General features: G+C 40.9%; 1 protein-coding gene across 1 annotated transcript in view; it reads right to left on the reverse strand.

Annotated features, from left to right (window-relative positions):
- Positions 1-21,089, reverse strand: part of VPS13D (vacuolar protein sorting 13 homolog D) — a 3,321,573-nt gene that overhangs the window by 790,140 nt on the left and 2,510,344 nt on the right. Inside the window, exons 47-48 of the mRNA XM_044060428.1 lie at positions 16,859-17,106; positions 16,270-16,461 (exon numbers count right to left, since the gene is read on the reverse strand). Of these exons, the coding sequence (XP_043916363.1) occupies positions 16,270-16,461; positions 16,859-17,106 (440 nt within the window). The remainder of the gene's footprint in view (positions 1-16,269; positions 16,462-16,858; positions 17,107-21,089) is intronic.

The following is a 21,089-nucleotide window of genomic DNA, read 5'->3' on the forward strand; positions in this document are numbered from 1 at the left end:
CTAATTAAGAGCCACACTGGATACCACCTTAGGCATGAAGGATGGATTGGTCCTGAGAGCCACCCTGTCCAGATAAACAATAATGAAAGGCTCCACTGCCATAAGAGTCTGTAATTCTGAAATCCTTCTAGCTGAAGTGACTGCTAAAAGGAAAGCTGTTTTCCAAGAGAGAACTTTTAGGTCCGCAGTAGCAGCTGGCTCAAAAAGGAGGTAGAGTGAGTTTTTCCAAAACAAAATTGAGGTCCCATGCAGGAGTTGGTGCTCTCCTGGGAGGTCTTAAATTTTTGGCCCCTCTGAGATACTGCTTTAGCAGAGGATGCGAGAAGAGGGGAGGTTCTGTGTTGTAATGAGCTGAAATGGCAGAGGCATGGATTTTTATGGAAGAAAAAGATAGGCCCTTGTGATGCGTCTCAGTTAAGTATTGCAGAATCTGAGGAATATTGGGCATTGCTGTGCTTATTCCTTTTGACTGGTTCCAGGCACAGAATCTTTTCCATTTGTCAGCATAAGATTTTCTAGTACTAGGCCTTCTAGCCTCCAAAATGACATCCATCACAGGTTTGCTGATAGATGCCAAGGGTGAAATTAGTTGATTAACCACACTGCAAAATTCAAAGTTTGGAGCTGAGTGTATAGAATTTGGTAGTTCTGTTGAGTCAGTAGGTAGGGTGTCTGAGGCAGGTGTCATGGAGGAAGGTGTGACACATTGTGCAGGAGTGGGTACCAGTGTTGGCGAGGCCAGTCTGGATCAATCAGAATCATTTTTGGTTTGTCCTGTCTGACTTTTAGTAGGACTTTGGAGAGCAGAGGCAGAGGGGGGAAAAGCATAGACTGATAGGTTTTTCCAGCTGAATGATAGCGCATCCACTTTCCAAGCTTTTTTGTGATGACTTCTTGTGCAGAATTTGTCCAACTGATAGTTTTGGAGTGAGGCAAAAATATCTATGTCTGGGCTCCCGCATTTGCGTGTCAACATGTTGAAAACTTGTGGTTCCAGTTTCCATTTGTGTGGGTCCATAAGATTTCTGCTTAGTTCATCTGCCAGAGTATTTAGCTTTCCTGGCAGGAATTGAGCTTGTAGATGTATTTGATAAGTCAAGGCCGTGTTCCACAATGCCATGATTAGTCTACAAAGGGGGTAGGAATGTGTACCGTCCTGCTTGTTTATGTACCACATGACTGTGGTGTTGTCTGTCTTTATCAGTGGTTATCCTAGATGAAGGAAGTCCTTGAAGGCTGTCAGAGCATTCTGTACAGCTAGCATCTCTTTCTGACTGATATGTAGGTGCATTTGATTTGGGCTCCATTTACCCTGAATGCATTTCCATGCCAGATGCGACCCCCAAGCATAGTCTGATGTGTCTGTAGTTAGGGTTTGGGCAGCAGGGGGTGGAGAAAATGGCAGTCCCTTGTTTTGGTGGCAGGCCTCTGCCCCCCTTAGGAACTCTAGTTGCAGGCAAGGTATAATAGGAATCATTGTTTCCAGGCTGTGACAATGTTGACTCCATAAACTTTTTAGGTACCACTGAAGTTTCCTCATATGCAGTCTTGCATATGGAATTAGAAGAATGCTGGAGGCCATGAACCCCAAGGCCTGCAGAATTTGTCTTGCAGATAGCTGGGTTTTTGTGGCCACCTGTTTGAAGTAAGTCATCAATTGAATTTGATTTTCTGGCGTAAGGTAAGTCATCTGGGCAGTTGTATTCAAGCTTGCACGCAGGAATGCAATTTTTTGAGAGGGTACCGGTTGTGATTTCTTTTCATTTATGGTGTACCCTAGACAAGTTAGAACCCTTTTTACAAACGTCAGATGCTTTAGAAGAGTGTCCTTGTTTTTCTGCTTGAATTAGACAATCGTCCAGGTACGGATAAATCTGAATATTTCTTTGCCTGGAAAATGCAATTACTGGTGCCAGGGACTTTGTGAAGACCCTGGGCGCAGTAGATAAGCCAAAGGGCAGTGCAGAGAACTGGTAATGCAAGTAGCCTGCTTTGAAGCGGAGGTATCTTCTGCAAGATTCTCTGATTGGGATATGCAGGTAAGCCTCTTTTAAGTCTAGAGTTACCAACCAGGCATCTTTGCCTAGCATAGGTAGTAACTGTTGAAGAGTCAGCATCATGAATTTTGGAATGTCCAGAAATGTATGTAGAATGGATAAGTCCAGAATTGGACTCCATGATTTGTCTTTTTCTGGGTACCAGGAAAAGTCTTGAATAGAAACCTTGTCCCTTTTCCTCTTCTGGTACTGGTTGAATAGCCCCCATATTCATGAGGGACAGAACTTGTTTCTGGGCCTCTGCCCACTGATTTGGAGGCAGATCAGGCCATTCGTTTGGAATTGGCAACGTGTGGAAATGAAATCTGCATCCCTGGGATACTATATTTAAAACCCATTTGTCCTGGGTAATCTGTTGCCAGTTTCGTGCATGAAGTGCCAGCTTTCCCCACAAAGGGGCGGCCAAAAGGTAAGTGCTTGGTGATTGTAGAGGACAGTCATTGAGACTGTTTACCATAGGGAGGTGGCCTTGTTGCTTCCAGGTTTGGAGGTGGAGGCACCCCATTGTTTTGTTCTAAAAGTTCCTTGTGACTGAAACCTGGAGCCTTTAGAATGTCTGGATTTGACTTGAGCAGCTCTCGAGGGAGCTGGAAAGGACCAGTTCTTAGTAGGCCAGTGCCTACTAAATCTGGGTGGCTGCATTTGTAAGAAACTTTCACAGTTTGCATAGATTTAGCTTTATCTTCCATCTTTTTTTAAAACTTCTATAGCCTTATTACCAAAGAGACTGTCCTGTTGTAAAGGAGCATCCAACAATTTTGCTTTAACATGGTCACGCAGATTTTGCTCTTTGAGCCAAGCATGCCTTCTTATCACAGATCCAGTTACAGCAGCCCTGCAAGAGGCCTCCAAAGAATCAAAACCACATTGCAAAGTATGTTTTCCAACTTGTTCAGCTGAATGTAATAAATCCTGCAACTCTTTATTTTCCACACAATCAGAGATCAACATAATTTTCTGTAGACCCATGACATGCTGTTGATATTTAAGCATATGAAATTGACAGTTTAAAGCCCTGATTGCCAAGGTTGCAGATGTGTAAACCTTCCTACCCCATCTATCCAGCGCCCTAGAATCTCTGTCAGAGGGGGTAGGATTTTTAGCAGTAGAGGCCTTAACGCCCTTGGCATCCTGAGAAATGGTTTCAGGATCAGCAGTAGGGTTTTTAAAAAGGAATTTGTGAAAGTCAGGAACCCTGTAGTATCTGTGTGGCTTACTAGGAGCCGGAGGCAGAGAATCAGGGGTCATACTGGATTCTGAAAAAACATCATCAACAATGTCTAGTACAGGTGGTATAGCCAAAGGCCTATGCTGAGGAAGAAGAAGAAAATCCCTAAGTCTGTTTTTAGATTCAAAGAAATCCTGACTTTCCCAGTGGAAGTGTTCCCTTAAGGTATGTAAAGTTTCTCCAAAAGAGAAATCCTCAGGGGGAAAAGCAGAAGGGATGGAATCTTCTGCATCAGAGTCCGCATAAGTAGGTATAGATAAATCCTGCTCAGAAGAATCACAAGAAATAGAAACCTGACCGGAAGATTCATAGTCAGTGCCTTGCCTAGGCCTCTTAGCAGGAGGGGGATGGCTACCCCTAATCAAGGTAATTAAGTCTTCAGCCATTTTGATCATTTGTTTCTTAGGCATTGGGGCCTGTACACGTGGCCCACGCGTCATTTTTTTAGACATAGAAGTAGATTTTGGCCTTAGTTTTGAAGATGGCTTCGGTTTAATATACAAATCTTTAGGCCTGAAAACACCCTCAGAAGCCGGTGCCTGCACAGCGGCTCCGGAACCATCTAAGTAGAGACATCCGCGGGTTCAATACTAAGAGCATCTCGCGGCATAGCGGACTCTGAATGGGTCTCATTAGAGGCCTATGAATCAAAAGTAGCGGGTATCAAGGGCTGCAAAAGCATCCCACTGAGTACCGGCGACTGGCTTAGGAGAAGCGTCGTCATTGGTTTTGGACCTCAACGGTCTGTCTCTGTCTTTTTCTTTGCATTTTTAGGTATTCTGGTAGTCGGATTGCTTACCGACGACATTTCTGGATAGTTAAATCTTGAGCCAAAATATTTAGAAGCAAAAATATACCAACGTTTAATCGTGCGTTGATTAAATTTAGCACAAAACCGACAGCAAGGCACGTTGTGGTCAGGGCCTAGGCAAGGAATACAATACAAATGAAAATCCTTATGAGGTATTTGCTTCCCACAAGTAATGCAATTATTAACTTTTACTGACATCGGTAAGGAGCAAGAAAAAGTTTCCCCAACTGGGTACGCAGCTTTTAGTTGAAGACTTTGGTTCTGGAACTCGAAAATGAAAATTTCAGAAGTTGGCCAACCGGCACTTGCGAACTGCTTCGGGCACCGCACAGCAAGAAAGACTGATGTAATGGCATCGGCTGCATGTTTTATACCCCTGATGACCTGATGTCATGGAAGAAGGGATAGCAACCGGCGCAGGATCCAAGACTTTGTTAATCAGGCCGACTGAGGGCAACCTGCCAGCAGATTACCCAAATGTAATGACTGCAACAGTGAAACATGAAGAACATCAAGCAAGAGATGCCATACTGGTCTATGGTACTGTAGTGGTAGTGGGTTTCTCCACAGATCTCAGATGTACCATGGATTCTTGTTGCATAAAATCGGTATGTCAAAATCGGACTGGGTAGCAAAAGCATCCAGTTTTAACTCTTTGAGCTTCTTTTTGGGGGCAAGCGAAATATCTGAGGACAAGGGTTCTGTAGTTCTGGGGAATCGTGAGGTTCTTTATTCACTGGGACTTCAGAGAGATATTAAAGCAAGCTAATCTATTACGAAGGGTTTTAGGGATGAACGATGGACACTTTTTACAGTTATGGTAATCATGTTCAGTTGCTAGGCAAAACAAACAATGAGAGTGAAAATCTTTATAAGGAATCTGCTTTCACAGTTGCACTTCATCTTCTTAGCTGATATGAACAAATCTTATCTTAAAGATAAGAAACAATAGGGTACTCATCTGACCAAGCTTTGGAAGTGGTAGTGACACACAAAGCAGTAGGCACACTAACATCAGCGAAGCTTCTGTATTCGGATTGTCAGCAAAATAGTCTGGGGATCTTATGCAAATATGTCCACTTATTTACTTCTATGCCCATGGGCTAAGGTAATACAACGGAAGTACGGAGAGTCAAAAAGCATTAGTACCCTGTCTGGACATCAAGTTATCCCCGGCAATATAGCTCATAAGTACTAAAATACTGCAAAAGTGATGTAAGGAAGGACATCTTCTCTTACAGAGACTATACTCAAAGAAAAAATACTCTATACAGCACTTTATAACTTCAAAAAGGAATCCAGACTGGAAAAGTGGAACTTGGATTCTTTGCATAGGCTGATGAAGAGGTTTGGATAGCAACTCTAATTTGTAACTTCCTCTCAGCATCTCATCCAGTCCTAACTTAAAAAAGTACCTTTCCAATTGCTAAAGAATTTTACAACTGTCCACCTAAATCATTTTTTTAAACATTTATATAAAATCCCACTTTAGAGAGTGACATAGGGATACATACATTAATAGAAGATAACACAAACATAGTAATATTTTATGCAGTATACATATATGCTTTATTTTTAACTATTATTTACTTCAACTTTACATAAATTGCTCAGTTCCCATCTTCCGTTAAATATCACTCCTCCACCTCCTATAAATTATTCTACATATATTCTTCCTTTTCATTAATTTTTATGTAATTTGATCCTTTCCTATGCTAAACATCCCATCTCCAGTTCTTTAATCTCCTTTCCAATATTCAGTATTTCAATTACAGATTGTTTAAATTTTGACTTACATTTCTAGTACCTACTTTTTTTGGCAGCCGGTAGCATTAAATGTAGTAAGGCCTTACTATGCCTAGGCAATTCAAACATTACCAGGCAGCTCAAAAGAATAAGATCCTTAGTTACAATGATATGCTCCCTCAGCAATTATGACAAATTACTTTCTAGGGAATTTTTAAAATCTGCACACTTCTTACACTCCCAAAAACATGTTCCAATTAATTCTCTCTTTTCCATCACACCTCCAGCATTTCCTATCTACCTGAGGAAATATTATAAGTCTGCTCATGGTATAAAAAAATATGAAAATACATCTACACAAAAATCCTAAATCTTCTGGACTTTTTTGTATATTTTGGAGGGTTACAGATGTCCAATTGTACTTTGTAAATTGTTTTGTTGCATATTTGGGAGGCATACAGATGTTGTCCAGTTGTTCCTTTGTAAATTGCCTTTCCATTGCCTCTTCCCAATCTTTTCTAACCTCCTCTGATTGATTCGTATGGTTATCATGCAACATTTTATATGCCCTATTAATTATCCCTTTTTTTTTAAAAAAGCAGCTTCTATTTTAATTTTAACAAAAATTCTGGCAGAGCTGGTCTTTCATTTAACATTCCCCTGTCCCTTTTTCTTTACTTACTTGAGCCAAAGTCATCTGTATGGGTGATGTGAGGTTTAGCCATGCTGACGGGCACAAAATGCCAGATGGCGTTGATTCCTGTGCTGAAAATATTGAAACCAACACAAAAAGAGGAAAAGAAAATAGGATGGCTGGGAAAGTTTTTGGCCTGTGGTTGAAACTGTCATGACCCAGACAGTATCATAATGAAGTTAAGCTTTAACATCACATACTCCCAATCCAGCTGGGTCAGGTGGCGGAGTGACCTGTGAGACCTGATGGAGACTACTAAGGATGAAGGTGGCCTGAAAAATACCAACTGAGAAAGCTCTTTCTTGCTCAAAACACTGCCTGAATGTCTTCTGCAGATGGAGGGCCCAGTAAGCATCAAAGATTCCTGTCTAGAAGGTAAAGAGAGTTTGGTAGGAGTAACCACAGTTAAAACTTCAATGGAGACTGCTGGAGAAGAAATTTTATGACCTTTGTCAGGAGCTAGCATCTCTAAAATTAGCTAATCTTCATCCCTTTGCTTTTCTTTTCTCTTTCCCTTGTCCTTCTCAGATGTCAGTGCCAGGGAGGGAGCTGTCAGTGCCAAGTCTGGAGGCACAAGACCTTTTACCACTAATTTGTTCCTTCATTCCTTCAGGATTCTGGCACTAAAATTCATACATATGGGGCAGTTGCTAGACAAGTGCAATGCCCCTAAGCACAATAAACAAGATTCATGTGGGTCCTGTGGTGGCATCTTACGGCCACTGGATTTGCATTTTGTTTAATCCTTGTTTCCCTTCTTTATTCATTGCAAAAAAAGAAAAAAAGGCAATGTGCTAAAATTGCTTAAACAACAACTCTAAACCCTAAGGAAGGAAAAAACAATTTACAGAAAGCAAGTGAACTTGGACTGATGGCCAAGAACAGATTGACTGGGTAGGGAGACAGATGGGATAAACAAATAGAAATAAACTGCTGTAGAAGCAACGCAACGACACCGGTGTACCAACAATTTAAAATTGGACAGGACCTCAAAAATACACGGTGATCTGTAAATAAAACTAACTTTTACTGATTAACATGCCATTTACATCTTTGAATTTAAGAGCCCATTATTTTTTTACCAGTGGCTCTAAAAAAGAAAAAAAAAAAAAAAACAAAGGGGAAAAATGACTCTCCTGCCCAGTTCCTCTGTTCAAAAACAGCTTGTTGAAGAGGAACCCTGAAGATTTTCCAGTTGATTTATTGCACATCAGTTTTTATCACTTCTTTTCCTATCATAGCTGTTGTTGAGCATCAGTTTCCTATAACAGTAGCACAAATAAGTCTTCCATGAATACTTCCATTTGTGCCTTTCCTTGGTTTTTGAATTTCTCTGTTTAAAAACAAGTTTTCATAAAATGTCCAAAATGTCACTAATATTTTAGCAGGATTTTTGGTTACTTTTGAAGTTGTAGGCTTACTAAGTTTGGCAATAACCGTTTCTACTTTCTGTTGCCTAAGTCACTGTGTTAAAAGTTTTTTTCTGCTCTGGAGTTCTTATCACAAAATATATGCTTAACAGAAACCTTTTTAAACTCGAGCATGTTCATTTTGCAGTTGCTCCTTTTCTTGTTCTGTGAGAATCCCCTTATACTGCAATAATTTTACCTTTGTCAACCCCTCAAAGTAATTGCTATCACTGCTTCTCATATCTTTCTCTTTTATTTTCTAACATGTTTTAAACTTCATCTTCATTTTGCCCTACTTAATAGCAATCCATTCTAAGAGTATTTCTATCTTTCCAAATAACTCTTCAATCATTTCCATTACCCATTCCATACATATCATTCTTTTTAATTAATAAGTAGGAAAAAGTACAGCTGTGTACACTTACCATAAATGTAGATGTTCAAGTGTACTCACTGTTGCAGTCATCACACTTGGGTTATCTGCCTGCAGGTAGCCCTCAGTCGGCCAGAATACCAGACTTAGTATTTCTGTGTCGGATGCTGTTGCTTCTTCCATGACGTCAGGTCATCAGGGGAATAAAAACAGGCAGCTGACACCATTACAACAGTTTTTCTTGCCCGAAATGTCAGGAGCCCCCAAATAGGGAGCTAGTATATGGTGGGGAAAACACCACCAGTAAAAAGTAAATACCAATACCAGTAGGAATAGCCATAGAGAGAAGAGATGAAGAGATAAAGAGATAAAGAAAAAACAGGGGGCTGGAGGGAGGGAAACCAGGACTGCAACAGTGAATACACTTGAACATCTACATTTATGGTAAGTGTACACAACTGTACCATGTTCTTCGTGTTTCACTGTTGCAGTCATCACACTTGGGTTGATTCCCAAAGCTGAGGAAGGGTGGAGGCAGTCAAGAAGAGTTAGGGCTGGCTAGTAGGCCTTGCAAGACTGCTGTAGCAAATCCTGCTCTGGATTTGGAAAAGACAGGCAGGTGGTAATGCTTGGTGAAGGTGTGTACAGAACTCCAGGTAACAGCTTCCATTATGTCCCTTGTAGGGACTCCCCTGAGAAATGCTGTTGAAGTAGATGTAGCTCTAGTGGAATGTGTTCGGACTCCCTGAGGGGTTGGTTTTCCATGGTGCTTGTAGCAAAAATGGATGCAGTGTGCTCTCCATTTGGAAATGGTTTGTTTTGAAATAGCCTTGCCCTCTGCCCCTGCTGCAAAGCTGACTATCAGCTGGTCAAATTTTCTGAAAGGCTTAGTCCTATCAAGGTAGAACCTGAGCTGTCTGTGCACGTCCAATCAGTGCAGGATCCTTTCTCCTTTATTTTGAGGATTAGGGAAGAAGGTTGGCAAATGGATGAATTGGTTAAGAGCCACACTGGACACCACTTTAGGCATAAAGGAAGGGTTAGTTCTGAGGGAAACCATGTCAGCATGGAAAATAAGGAAGGGTTCCACAGCCATCAGTGCTTGCAACTCAGACACTCTTCTAGCTGAAGTGATGGCTAGAAGCAAGGCTGTTTTCCAAGAGAGGAATTTTAACTCTGCTGAAGCAGCAGGTTCAAAAAGGGGAAGCGTGAGCTTTTCCAGAACAAAGTTAAGGTCCCAAGTGGGGGTGGGTGCTCTCCTTGCTGGCCTTAAGTTGTTTGCCCCTCTCAGGAACCGTTTGATGAGTGGGTGAGAGAATAGAGGTGGGCTCAGTATTGTAAATGAGTCGAAATGGCAGAGGCATGGATCTTAATGGAGGGGAAGGATAGCCCTCTGTGTAGTAGTTCTGCTAGGTAATCCAGGATTAGAGGTAAGGAGGGCAGTGCTGTGCCCTTTCCTTTAAATTGAATCCAAGAACAATACCTTTTCCACTTTTCAGCATAGGATTTCCTAGTACTGGGCCTTCTGGCTTCAAGGATGACATCCAGCACCTGCTTGCTTAGGGTTGCCAGTGGGGTACTTAAGGAATAAGCCAGACTGCAAGCTTTAGGGTTTGCAACTGTGGATGCAAAATCTGCCCCTCCTGCTGAGAAAGCAGGGTTGGGGTTTGGTGTAGGTGCCAGGGTGACACTGTTGTCAGGCTGCGCAGGAGTGGGTACCAGTGCTGGTGTTGCCAGTCTGGGACAATCAGAATTGTCCTTGGCCTGTCTTGTTTTATCTTGAGTAATACTCTTGAGATAAGGGGCAGAGGGGGAAAGGCATATATTGGGAGGTTTTCCCATTGAATGGATAAGGCATCCACCTTCCAGGCCCTGCTGTGAGGGTTTCTTGTGCAGAATTTGCTTAACTGGTGGTTGTCGGGGGAGGCAAAGAGATCCACCTCTGGGGACCCCCCATTTCTGGATCAGAAGGTTGATGAAGGTGCTGGGCTCCAATTTCCACTGGTGTGAGTCTAGGATATTTCTGCTTAAGTCGTCTGCCAGTGAATTTTGTTTGCCTGGCAGGAATTGAGCTTGTAGATGAACTTGGTTGTCGAAGGCCGTATTCCACAGGGCCATGGCTAACCTGCACAGTGGGCAAGAACGGGTTCCCCCCTGCTTGTTGATGTACCACATAACTGTGGTGTTGTCTGTTATCAGCAGTTGTCCTGGAAAGAGTAGGCATCTGAAAGCTGTCACGGCATTCTGTACAGCTAGCATCTATTTTTGACTGATGTGCAGAAGAATTTGCCTTGGGCTCCAGTGGCCCTGAATATATTTGCCCGCCAAGTGAGCCCCCCCATGCATAATCTGATGTGTCTGTGGTTAGGTTTTGGGTGGCGTGGAGTTGAGTAAAATGCAGTCCCTTGCTGTGGTTGCATGCTTCGACAAGGTATGATAGGAATGACTGTTTCCAGGTCCTGAGAATGTTGGCACTAAAGACTTTTTAAGTACCACTGAAGTCTGCTCATATGCAGTCTTGCATATGGAATTAGCAGAATACATGAGGCCAAGACCCCTAAGGCTTGCAGTATTTTTCTTGCAGATAGCTGGGTTCTGGTGGCCATTTGTTTGAAGTAGTATGTCAGATAGACCTGTTTTTCTGAAGTGAGGAATGCCGTCTGGGAAGCTGTGTCCAAGCTTGCTCTCAGGAATACAATCTTTTGACTGGGTACCAGTTGTGATTTTTCTTTTCGTTGACGGTGTACCCCAATGAAGTTAGAAGGCTTTTTACAAATGTCAGGTGCTGAAGCAGCAACTCTTGACTGTCAGCATGAATCAGGCAGTCATCCAAGTACGGGTAAATGTGGATATTTCTCTGCCTGCAGTATGCAATGGCTGGAGCCAGGCATTTTGTGAACACCCTGGGTGCAGTAGATAAGCCAAAGGGAAGTGCAGAGAACTGATAATGCACAGACTCTGTCCTGAAGCATAGACATTTCCTGCATGACTCCCTTATGGGGATGTGCAGATAGGCTTCCTTTAAGTCTAGGGTGACTAACCAGGCATCCTTGGCTAACAAAGGGAAAAGCTGTTGTAGGGTAAGCATCTTGAATTTTGGCACCACCAGGAAGGTGTTGAGAATTGAAAGATCCAGGATTGGGCACCAAGAGCCCTCTGTCATTGGTACCAGGAATAGTCTGGAGTAGAATCCTTGATCCCTCTGTTCTACTGGAACAGGCTGAATAGCTCTGATATTGAGCAAGGAAAGTACTTGGTTTTGAACCTCTGCCCAATGGATTAGTAAGAAGGTCTGGAAACCCACTTGGGGTTGGCAGTGAATGGAAATAAAATTTGTACCCCTGGGTTACAATGTTGAGGACCCTTCGGTCCTGAGTGATGAAGGGCAAGTTTTCCTCCTAGGGGCACAAGCAATTGGGCAGGGCTGGGAAGCAGAGTTGAGAAGTCACTGTGAGCTTTTTCCATAAGGAGGTAGCTTACCACTCCCTGCTTTAGGGGTGGGGGCGCTCCATTGCTTAGATTGATGCATACCCTGAGACTGTAGTCTGATTGGTTTGTTTCCCTTGGGTCTTGTTTGGGAAGGCCGGGGGGGGGGGGTCTGGAAAGGACCAGTGTTTTGAAGGGCAATGCCTACTGAATCTAGGTGGTTGCACTTGTAGGAATTCTTTAACAGTTTGCATAGATTTAGCCTTTTCTTCCATCTTTTTAAGAACTTCTTCTGCTTTGGTGCCAAACAAACAGTCCTTATTTAAAGGACCGTCTAGTAATTTAGATTTGACATGATCTGGCAAGCCCTGCTCCTTCAGCCAAGCATGTCTTCTCAGTACAGAGCCAGTGAATGCTGCCCTGCAAGATGCTTCCAGGGCATAAAAACCACACTGCAAAGTATGCTTACTAACTTGGTTTGCAGAATGCATAAGCTCCTGCAATTCTTTATTTTCTGCACAATCTGAAAAAATTACCACTTTTTGTCTAATAAGTTCCATAATATGTTGCTGGTATTTTAGCATGTGAAACTGGAAATTCAATGCCCTGATAGCAAGAGTTGCAGAGGTATATACCTTCTTACCCCATCTGTCCAAAGCTCTGGAATCCCTGTCCGAAGGGATAGGATTTTTGGCTGTAGTAGCCTTAATACCTTTAGGTCCCTGGGAAATGATCTCTGGATCAGCAGTAGGATTCTTGAAAAGTAACTTGTGAGAATCGGGTACTTTGTAGTACCTGTCTGGTTTCCTAGGGGCTGGAGGTAAAGTGCCTGGAGTAAGACTGGATTCCATGAAAACATCATCCACAACATCCAGAACAGGGGGTATAGCTAAAGGCCTGTGCTGAGGTAACTCTAAAAATTCTCTAAGTCTCTTTTTGGACTGAGGACAGTCTTGGCATTCCCATTGGAAATGCTTTCTTAAAGAATGCAAGGTTTCACCAAAAGAGAAATCCTCAAAAGGGGAGGCAGAGGGAATGGATTCCTCTGCATCTGAACCCTCACAGGCAGATAAGGGCATGTCTTCATAATCAGAAAGGTCAGAGTCATCAGACTCCTGGTCTGTAGAACCTGAAGTTGACTGGTGTCTTTGTCTCTTAGCTGGGGAAGGCTGGCTTTCCCTAATCAGCATAATAAGGTCTTGAGCCATTCTAAGCATTTGTTTTTGTGGCATGGGTGCCTGAGCATGTGCTTTGGTTGTCAGTTTTCTAGGTGTAGTATGTACTCTGAGCCTAAGAAACTCTGTAGTTTTGGTTATAAAATAAGTTGTCGGTTTGATTCGAACATCGGTAGGACGAAAAACTCCCTCAGAAGCCGGTGCCTGCACAGCAGCTCCTGACCCATCTAAGGTAGAGACATCCGCTGGTTCCATAGTCGAAGAAGCATCTCGTGGCATACTGGACTCCGAATGGGTCTCAGCAGAGGCCTGCGAATCCATAGAAGCAGGCATCAGGGGCTGCAAAGGCACCTCACTGAGTACCGGCAGACTGGCAACTAGCTTCACGGAAGCGTCGTCGGCAGTTCTGGACCTATGCGGTCTGTCTCTGTCTTTATCTTTACGTTTTTTCTGTAGATCGGTAGTCGAATAGCTTACTGAGGCCATTTCAGAATATGGAGATTGAGAGCGAAAGAATTTAGCAACAAAGATAGCCCAATGACGAATGGTTCGGGTGTTAAACAAGGCACAAAACAGACAGCTAGGGACGTCATGGTGTGGGCCTAAACAGGTGATGCAGTAAGAATGAAAATCTCTGTAAGGGATTTGCTTTCCACAGGCAAGACAATTGTTAACTTTTTCTGACATCGGTTAGAACAAGAAAAAAGGATCGCCAACGGGGTACTCAGCTTTAGGATTATTCCACTCGAATACGAAAAATTCAGGTAGTGGCCAACTGGAACTTATGAACTGTTTCTGCTTCGGGCTCCTCCTCGGCAAGAAAGTCTGATTTTTTATACCCGTTTCGACCTGACGTCATGGAAGAAGCGACAGCATCCGACCCAGAAATACTAAGTCTCTGGTATTCGGGCTGACTGAGGGCTACCTGCAGGCAGATAACCCAAGTGTGATGACTGCAACAGTGAAACACGAAGAACATAACCAGCATCTCATTTGTATATCAGTAACTTAGCGATTTATGATATCCAGTAACGCAGATAATCAAACATTTTCATAAAATCTCTGCACAATTAGCCTTCAAGATGCAGAATGTTGTGATGCTGCCTGCACACACTACAAATACTGCAAGTAACAAACACACATAGCACAGTATCAAAGTCAGGACAACTCAATAAACAAAGCAGCACTAGACCTTTGGGGAAACACAGAATTTTAATGAAATTACACAATATTGCAATACCTCAACTGTTCAGTTAACACAGTAATTAAAGCTGGGCACATAAAATGTATAACAGGGGTGGGATGAACACATTCTGACACTTTGTTGATTCTTATTTTACATTAGTCTTTCAAATTTACCATCACTACACTAACGCAAACTAATCACTGTGCTAGTGCACTCTACAAGCATGGAGACGGACACCCGTAGGCCACAGCATGACACAGAGGAATAAAGCCCTGACTAAACTACAAACCAGATAACCCAAGTGTGATTGGTAGTCTGAGTGCTGATAGGGCTATGGCAAGACGGGTCTATATTAAAATCTCGAAACCTCACTTACGCGAATACGGAAACGACACATATATAACGAACCGTGAAAACGCGAACGTCCTGAAGCGTGAAATTCGAAATGTCGACTAGTCATAGTTGGCCCTTATCTGGTATAGCTCCCTAACATAAGTGTGCAATAGTCACGGACCTTAGGGTTAGGGTGTGGGTTAAGGTAAGTGCATACATAGTAATACGTGCAACCTGTACTTTAGGGTTAGAAGTAGGGTTATGTTAACTGTATGTATAGTAATATAGTTGTGTAGCTGAATGTATACATAATTTATACTTTTCCTGTAGTTGGGTGGTGTTTGTTTACAGTTAGATACATTTGTGTGCAGTGAATGTTTGATTAGGATATGGGTTATATGGGTGAAGTGTAAAAATGGGGAAGTGTGCATTATTTATTTTGTTTGGGTAGGTAGTACGTAGCGGGTGGTGGGGTTGGCCAACTATGACGATTTGTGACAATTCGACATTTCGAATTTTGCACTTCAGGACGTTGGGTGTTTTCGCGGTTCGCTATATATGTGTCGACATTTCAGTATTCGCGTGAGGTTTTGCGCTTTTAATATAGACCCGGCAGGACTGGGATGGAAGTGATGGCTGATGCTGGCTTGCCAATCCTGTAAGGATAAAAGGGGTAAGTCCATAGCACTATTGACCTTACCAAGAAGGATGCCAAAAAAAAAAAAAAAGACAGCCTTCCCAAGAAAGTCTAACTGGACTCAGTATATAAACATAAAATGCAAAGTCCCTTCTTTATACAGCTGCAGTAATTTATGACAATGTAGACACTGTACTTATTAGATCTGTCATAGTTTGCCAATTTGCGCTGTAACAATTCCACCATACATACATATATATATATATATATATATATATATATATATATATATATGTGTGTGTGTGTGTGTGTACACACACACACACACACACACAAAAACTGGCACACTGGTGCAGGGAAGAAAGTTGTTGCTGCACAGGAAGAGGTAACCAGGTTTGATTCTTAACTAGGGGTGCCTTCTGTGCGGAGTGTGCATGCCCTCACTGTGTTGTCGTGGGTTGGCTCTTGGTGCCCCAGTTTCCTCCCACATTCCAAAGATATGCAAGTAGCTAGATAGGATACTCTAAATTGTATACAGGGATAAGTATGTGGTATGGAAGAACAGCAGCAGTAGGGCTAGCCACCTGGCTGTGTGAACCTTGGCTCTAGAGATGATTGTAACAGTAGAAGTGACACCCTGACCCTGTGTGCAAAAATGGGAAAAAGGGGGATGTGGGTGGATGGATGGATAAACAACATATCCTGTTGGTTATCTAACTCCTGCAAATGACAATGAATACAGAAAATAAGTCACACGCCATTCACTCTACCCTGCTCTCGAAAAGGAAATATTGTATTCATCATGAGCCTGGCATTTCTAAACACTACATTAAAAGGAATTAATGTACAAAGCATGCTTAGATTCTTATGCAAAAATACCAAAACAACTGGTACCTCTTACTGCTAATATTCACGCTTGAAATGGCAGGGAAAAGGATTATGAACTACATATGGAATACTATGCAGTGGTCATCTATCTTGTAGCAGCTATGAATACCTGGAAGAGTTTAGCTCTAGTGATGTCAATACAGTTTTGTGGCTGCATAAGCAATTTACACACAGAAGCACTTTAGTGAAGCACACACAGCACTTTTCATTTGCCTACAGTGTAACTATACTATCCTTTCAATGAGAAGCTGACACAGTACTGCCTCCTTCCATCCACACACAAACAACTAAAAAGTTGTTGCCTACCTGTTTTATTGTTAAGCCAGTATGGAGCCAAAATCAGTATCTTCAGTGATCCTTCAGCTCGGCAAATAATGCGAATCTTCAGATTCAACTGGCGTTTACTAGTGTCATAGAGGCGCATCTGTACAACATAGTTTTGTGTACCAGGTGGTATAAGCAGCTCCTTGCATGATGGGAAGTTCTCTATTGTGACACCTGTCAAAAATATATAGCAGGTTACAAATGATGTGAAGCAACAGGCTGCTTTCCTAAAATACTATTTGAAAAGAGAAAAATACCATTAAACAAACATTACTAAAACAGTGGCAATTAAGAAAAGCATTTGATACGCTTAAGCTTACTTTTTAAGATGTGTACACTGTCATGTATCAAAGTCATTGTATTTTTTTTCAGATATACAATTCTGAATCCATTTTAAAGCAAAAAAGAAATCTTTATGCTGTCAATGATCAAGACACAGAAAACCTGAGTACAAGTTTCAATGGTCTCTATTTCCATATAAGATTTAAAAATAAACATGGTACAACACAGTTCCACCATTACTACAGTACTTCAACAGCTTGCCAACTTGTCAGCTATCATGGGCACTTACCAAGCTCAATGTTCTGGGATGTATCTGCTGAATGCAATACTGCCTCTTTGCCTGGTTTCAGGGTCCCAGTAATTGTTGTACCTTTGATGCAAAATATGAGTTCGCAGGGTAACAGATTGCAAAGAACCATAGTTGGCAAAAGGAATATTGTATGGCCAGGCTGACGAAAAATCTGCTTTGCACTGTCAGAAAAAATGTCTGAAGGTAGGCTGTCAGGATAATTTTCCTTCCTTATGGCCACACAAAATCTTGAGTGAAATTCCGGATATGAAAGAAGAAAAAGAAAAGAAAGTGTTAAAAATCTTATGCAGGGCTGCTGTACCAGATTACCTTGTCATTTACACCCCTTCCCAGACTGGAGTCAGCAACAACTTGTGCTTTTAATACATCCAGTTTAGGCTTGTAAACATTCGAGGACCCTAACTGCTTGCAGAGAGGTAGATTCAGTACAACTAGTCACCATCAAATACTTAAAAAGGAAGCATAGTAGTATGGTATTCTATCCAAAGCAAAGACTGCACTATGATATTTAATTAAGAGACTTTCCATCTGATATAAATGTTAGGCAGAGCATTAAGTGCAACTTCTACACATTCACCCAAACCTAATGCAGCAGTATGCTGACAACCCATTTTCACAGGAGGATGCATCATTTTTCCTAACAGAAAAAACAAGGTAAATTATCAAGGACAAAACTGAACAGCATCAGTAAGAAATCACATTCTGCATACTAACTTCTAAATGCATCCCGCAGTTAATCTTCATGCATTTTAAGTGGAAGACTTATTTATGGGCATACCAAGAAATAACTAAGGCAGTTTGCATAATTAGCATCTAAAGTAAATGGATAATGCATTCACACTTGTGTGACTACTTCTGACTAACAAAGAATTCCCGTTAACTCATCGTGGTACCTTATGTTTAATGATGTGTTTTTAAATGATTTATCTGAAAGTATTGCATTCATATCTTACTGGTATTACATAGTTGCAAATGGATTTTTATATGCATACTTATGTATTTACTGTTCTTTATATATGTATTAATCTGTGTCCAAGTTGTTGTTTTATTAAATATTCTTATTTTTTTACAAACATAAACATTATATAACCAAATTAGTAGGTAGATTTTAGAAGAGTTGTGTTTAAAGTATATATACATTCTTTAAACAAGTGCATCTTTTTCAGGCAACTGCTTGAAGCAATATTGATGGTTTTAAAGCATGTTTACCCTTTAAAATGCTGATTAATTTGTTTAAATTGAATGATTTAATTATTTAATTAGGGTGGGTGTTTTATACTTAAGGATGGGATTTTGCCTTTTGTAATGTAACCTGAGGAAGCGCACTAGGATAGTGCGTGAAAGCGCTTGTTCTCTCTTCAAATAAATTACTTGCTTATTCTATGGTGGTTCGTGGTGGTTCCTTGCAATTCTACAAGTCAAGAATTCCCGTTAACCCTGTGATTTCAGTCCCTTGGACTTCATGAAAATAAAGTTATTTATATGCAGTACAATAAAACAAATACAAACTCAGTTTCTAGAATAAGAAAGGGTAATTAGCAGGGCCTGCTGTAAGAAAATGAAGATGGAAAGAGAACAGTGTAGCAGTCACTTGTAAGCCATCTGAGGAAAAATAAGTCCAGAGGCAGAGTTGCACCTATAACCATAAAAGGGGTTCAACTGTAGATGGCAGGCTGTTGGCTTGCCTTACATGTCTCTACTTCTCATGCAGTATTACACCTTCTAAACAGCAGAAAACCACTATAACACTGTGCTAAATGGGTAAAGTTATTCAGCATTCAATACAAACACCCACTTATTAACTTGACTTCATAAAAAATACTTAACATTGTCTGGTCAATAACTCTTCTAGCCATGTATTGAAGAAACAAAGACCCCTTCTACATGAAATACTTATAAATGCAGAGCTTGAACAAAAACATACCAATGAACCAGCATCCTTCCAGAACAAATCATTATCTCCCAAACATGGCTTCTGCCTTTATTATGAATAAAAACCACCACCTTAACCAATAATAACTAAAACAAATAATTCATTACTGTTTCTGTAATAACCACCATCTCATTATGTACACAGTTTATTACTAAACACTACTAGTGTTTCCAGACTTGATTACACATCTCTATTAACAGCAAAAAAGCTTCACTCTTAACTTTACCTTTAAATTCAGGCAGAAATAATGCTCATCATACAGATCAATGCTGTAGAGAACTTAGCTATTACTGCAGCAGTGATTTTTGAACATCTACTGTTTGACTACTCTAGTTTAGAATTTGTCAGTGATCCTCCAGCTGTGTTAAAAGGTAAATGATCAATGCTTAACATCTGCGCCTTCTGTGTAGAAAAATCATTAAGGAGAAACAAAAAGAGATAGGTCCTGTTTGCCTGATGCCTCCTAGTTTATCTTAATCTTAATAAAAATGCAACAAGAGAAGTTTCAAAATGTGAAAACATTTATATTAAGATAATGATTATAATGACATGAACTGCACTATGCCAGTTTAAAAACATATATAATCAAAAAATGTTGCTTATAGCCAACCATTACTTTAACAGCACAGTAAAATAATATTTTTGTAATCCATCAAATAATTAGAAATGCATGTACCTAAGAGAGTTGTGGCATTTTATTTATTTTTAGTTAATATTTGTTAACTGGGTATGTAAACTGATTCAAGGACCTTTTCCGTCACAACCTAGGCCAGAGAGGCCAGACAATGCAATTAACCATACAATGCCAGAATGTAGAACGATTTACGCAGAAATTGACACTGGCAGTATCATAGTTGTGGACATAGCACAGTACTGAATTTTCATTCAGGAACAAACCATTTTAAATTTTCAGGTAGATAAAGTTCATTACTGACAAAGCAAATTAGTTTACAGTTCAATTCCAAAGATGCATTTTAATGAATACAATTGGAGCTGAATTATTACTAAGTCCGTAGATGGAATGCATATCTGTTCCATGCCTTACAGTTCCTTTCTAGCCCACATTTCTTGAAGCACTTACAGGCATGCTGCAGTTTTATTGTTGTAGTGTAAAGCTAGCAAGTTCATTCAGCTGTCTTATTTCTTTGGGAAGCTTTTTCCAACTGGAGGGTGCATTCTTGGATAATATTTTTTTTTAGTAGTGGCTAATTCGTAAGGGATCTGTCTAAACAAGTGCTATCTGTATTTCTATGACTATTATTAACACCAGCATCAGTTCCAGACTGAAATAAAAACTCTACCAATGCTGATCTTTCACTTATGAGTCCCCTATCACTTTGTCTTTGCTTGTACTCTCTTATCAATCATCAGAAACGAATATAGCTGGACCACACCAAAAACAGGCTTGAACTGAATTCTTAAGGAACATCAATCATCACATGGCTAATTGTTTCTTGTGCCTACAAATGGCGTTGCTGAATGTTTTGATGGTTTCCTTTATTTAAGGGACAGTTTTAACATGCTTTTATGGTCTGATGAAGCGGTATCACTGTGAAAGCGCTTACCGGTAATAAAGAATTATATTCGAGCCTGGTTCTGGTGTGGTCTGCCTCTATTTGTTTCTGATGATTTTGTAATTGTGCTCGATCCACCTTTTGACCACTGAGGATTGCTATTTTTTAATATTTTTTTACTCAGTTATCAGTCCCAGAAAGGAAGGGCAGTCTGTAACCTATAGTCCAAACTTCTGCGTAGACACATCCCATTCTATTACCTATCCTATCCAAGTTATTGATTGCAATACCTTGGTTCCTTTGCTAATTTCCTCCAACCCCATCTTGCCTGTTTTCTAAGTCTATAACCAAGACATACCTATTGGAAAAATCCCTTTTCTCCACTCCTACACTGGCTTACGTCTTACAATATTTTCTGCTAATTTATGAATATAATATTCTGTATATTTGTCACTCCAGAGACTTACATCAATGGGTCCTGGCAATATCCCTGGATGCACCTTAAATAGTATAAAGCATGACTTATTCATACCCCCTAACAACACTGTTCGACCCTAGCTTCCATACATTTTTGTACCTAGCAAATGGAGAACAGCAAGAGTTACTCCCCTGCATAAGGGAGGACCTTCCACAGGCCTAGGCAATTACAGAGACGAGCCTCATATGCAAAGCCATAGAAAGTCTTATGAAGCTAATCAGTATAAAGACATAGGAAACCTCTAAACACTGGACCTGTCTCAGTTTGGATTGTCAATCACAGGTC

Source organism: Protopterus annectens, chromosome 2.part0 (genome assembly GCF_019279795.1).
Source record: "Protopterus annectens isolate FY-2018-M chromosome 2.part0, PAN1.0, whole genome shotgun sequence".
Lineage (NCBI taxonomy): Eukaryota > Metazoa > Chordata > Ceratodontiformes > Protopteridae > Protopterus > Protopterus annectens.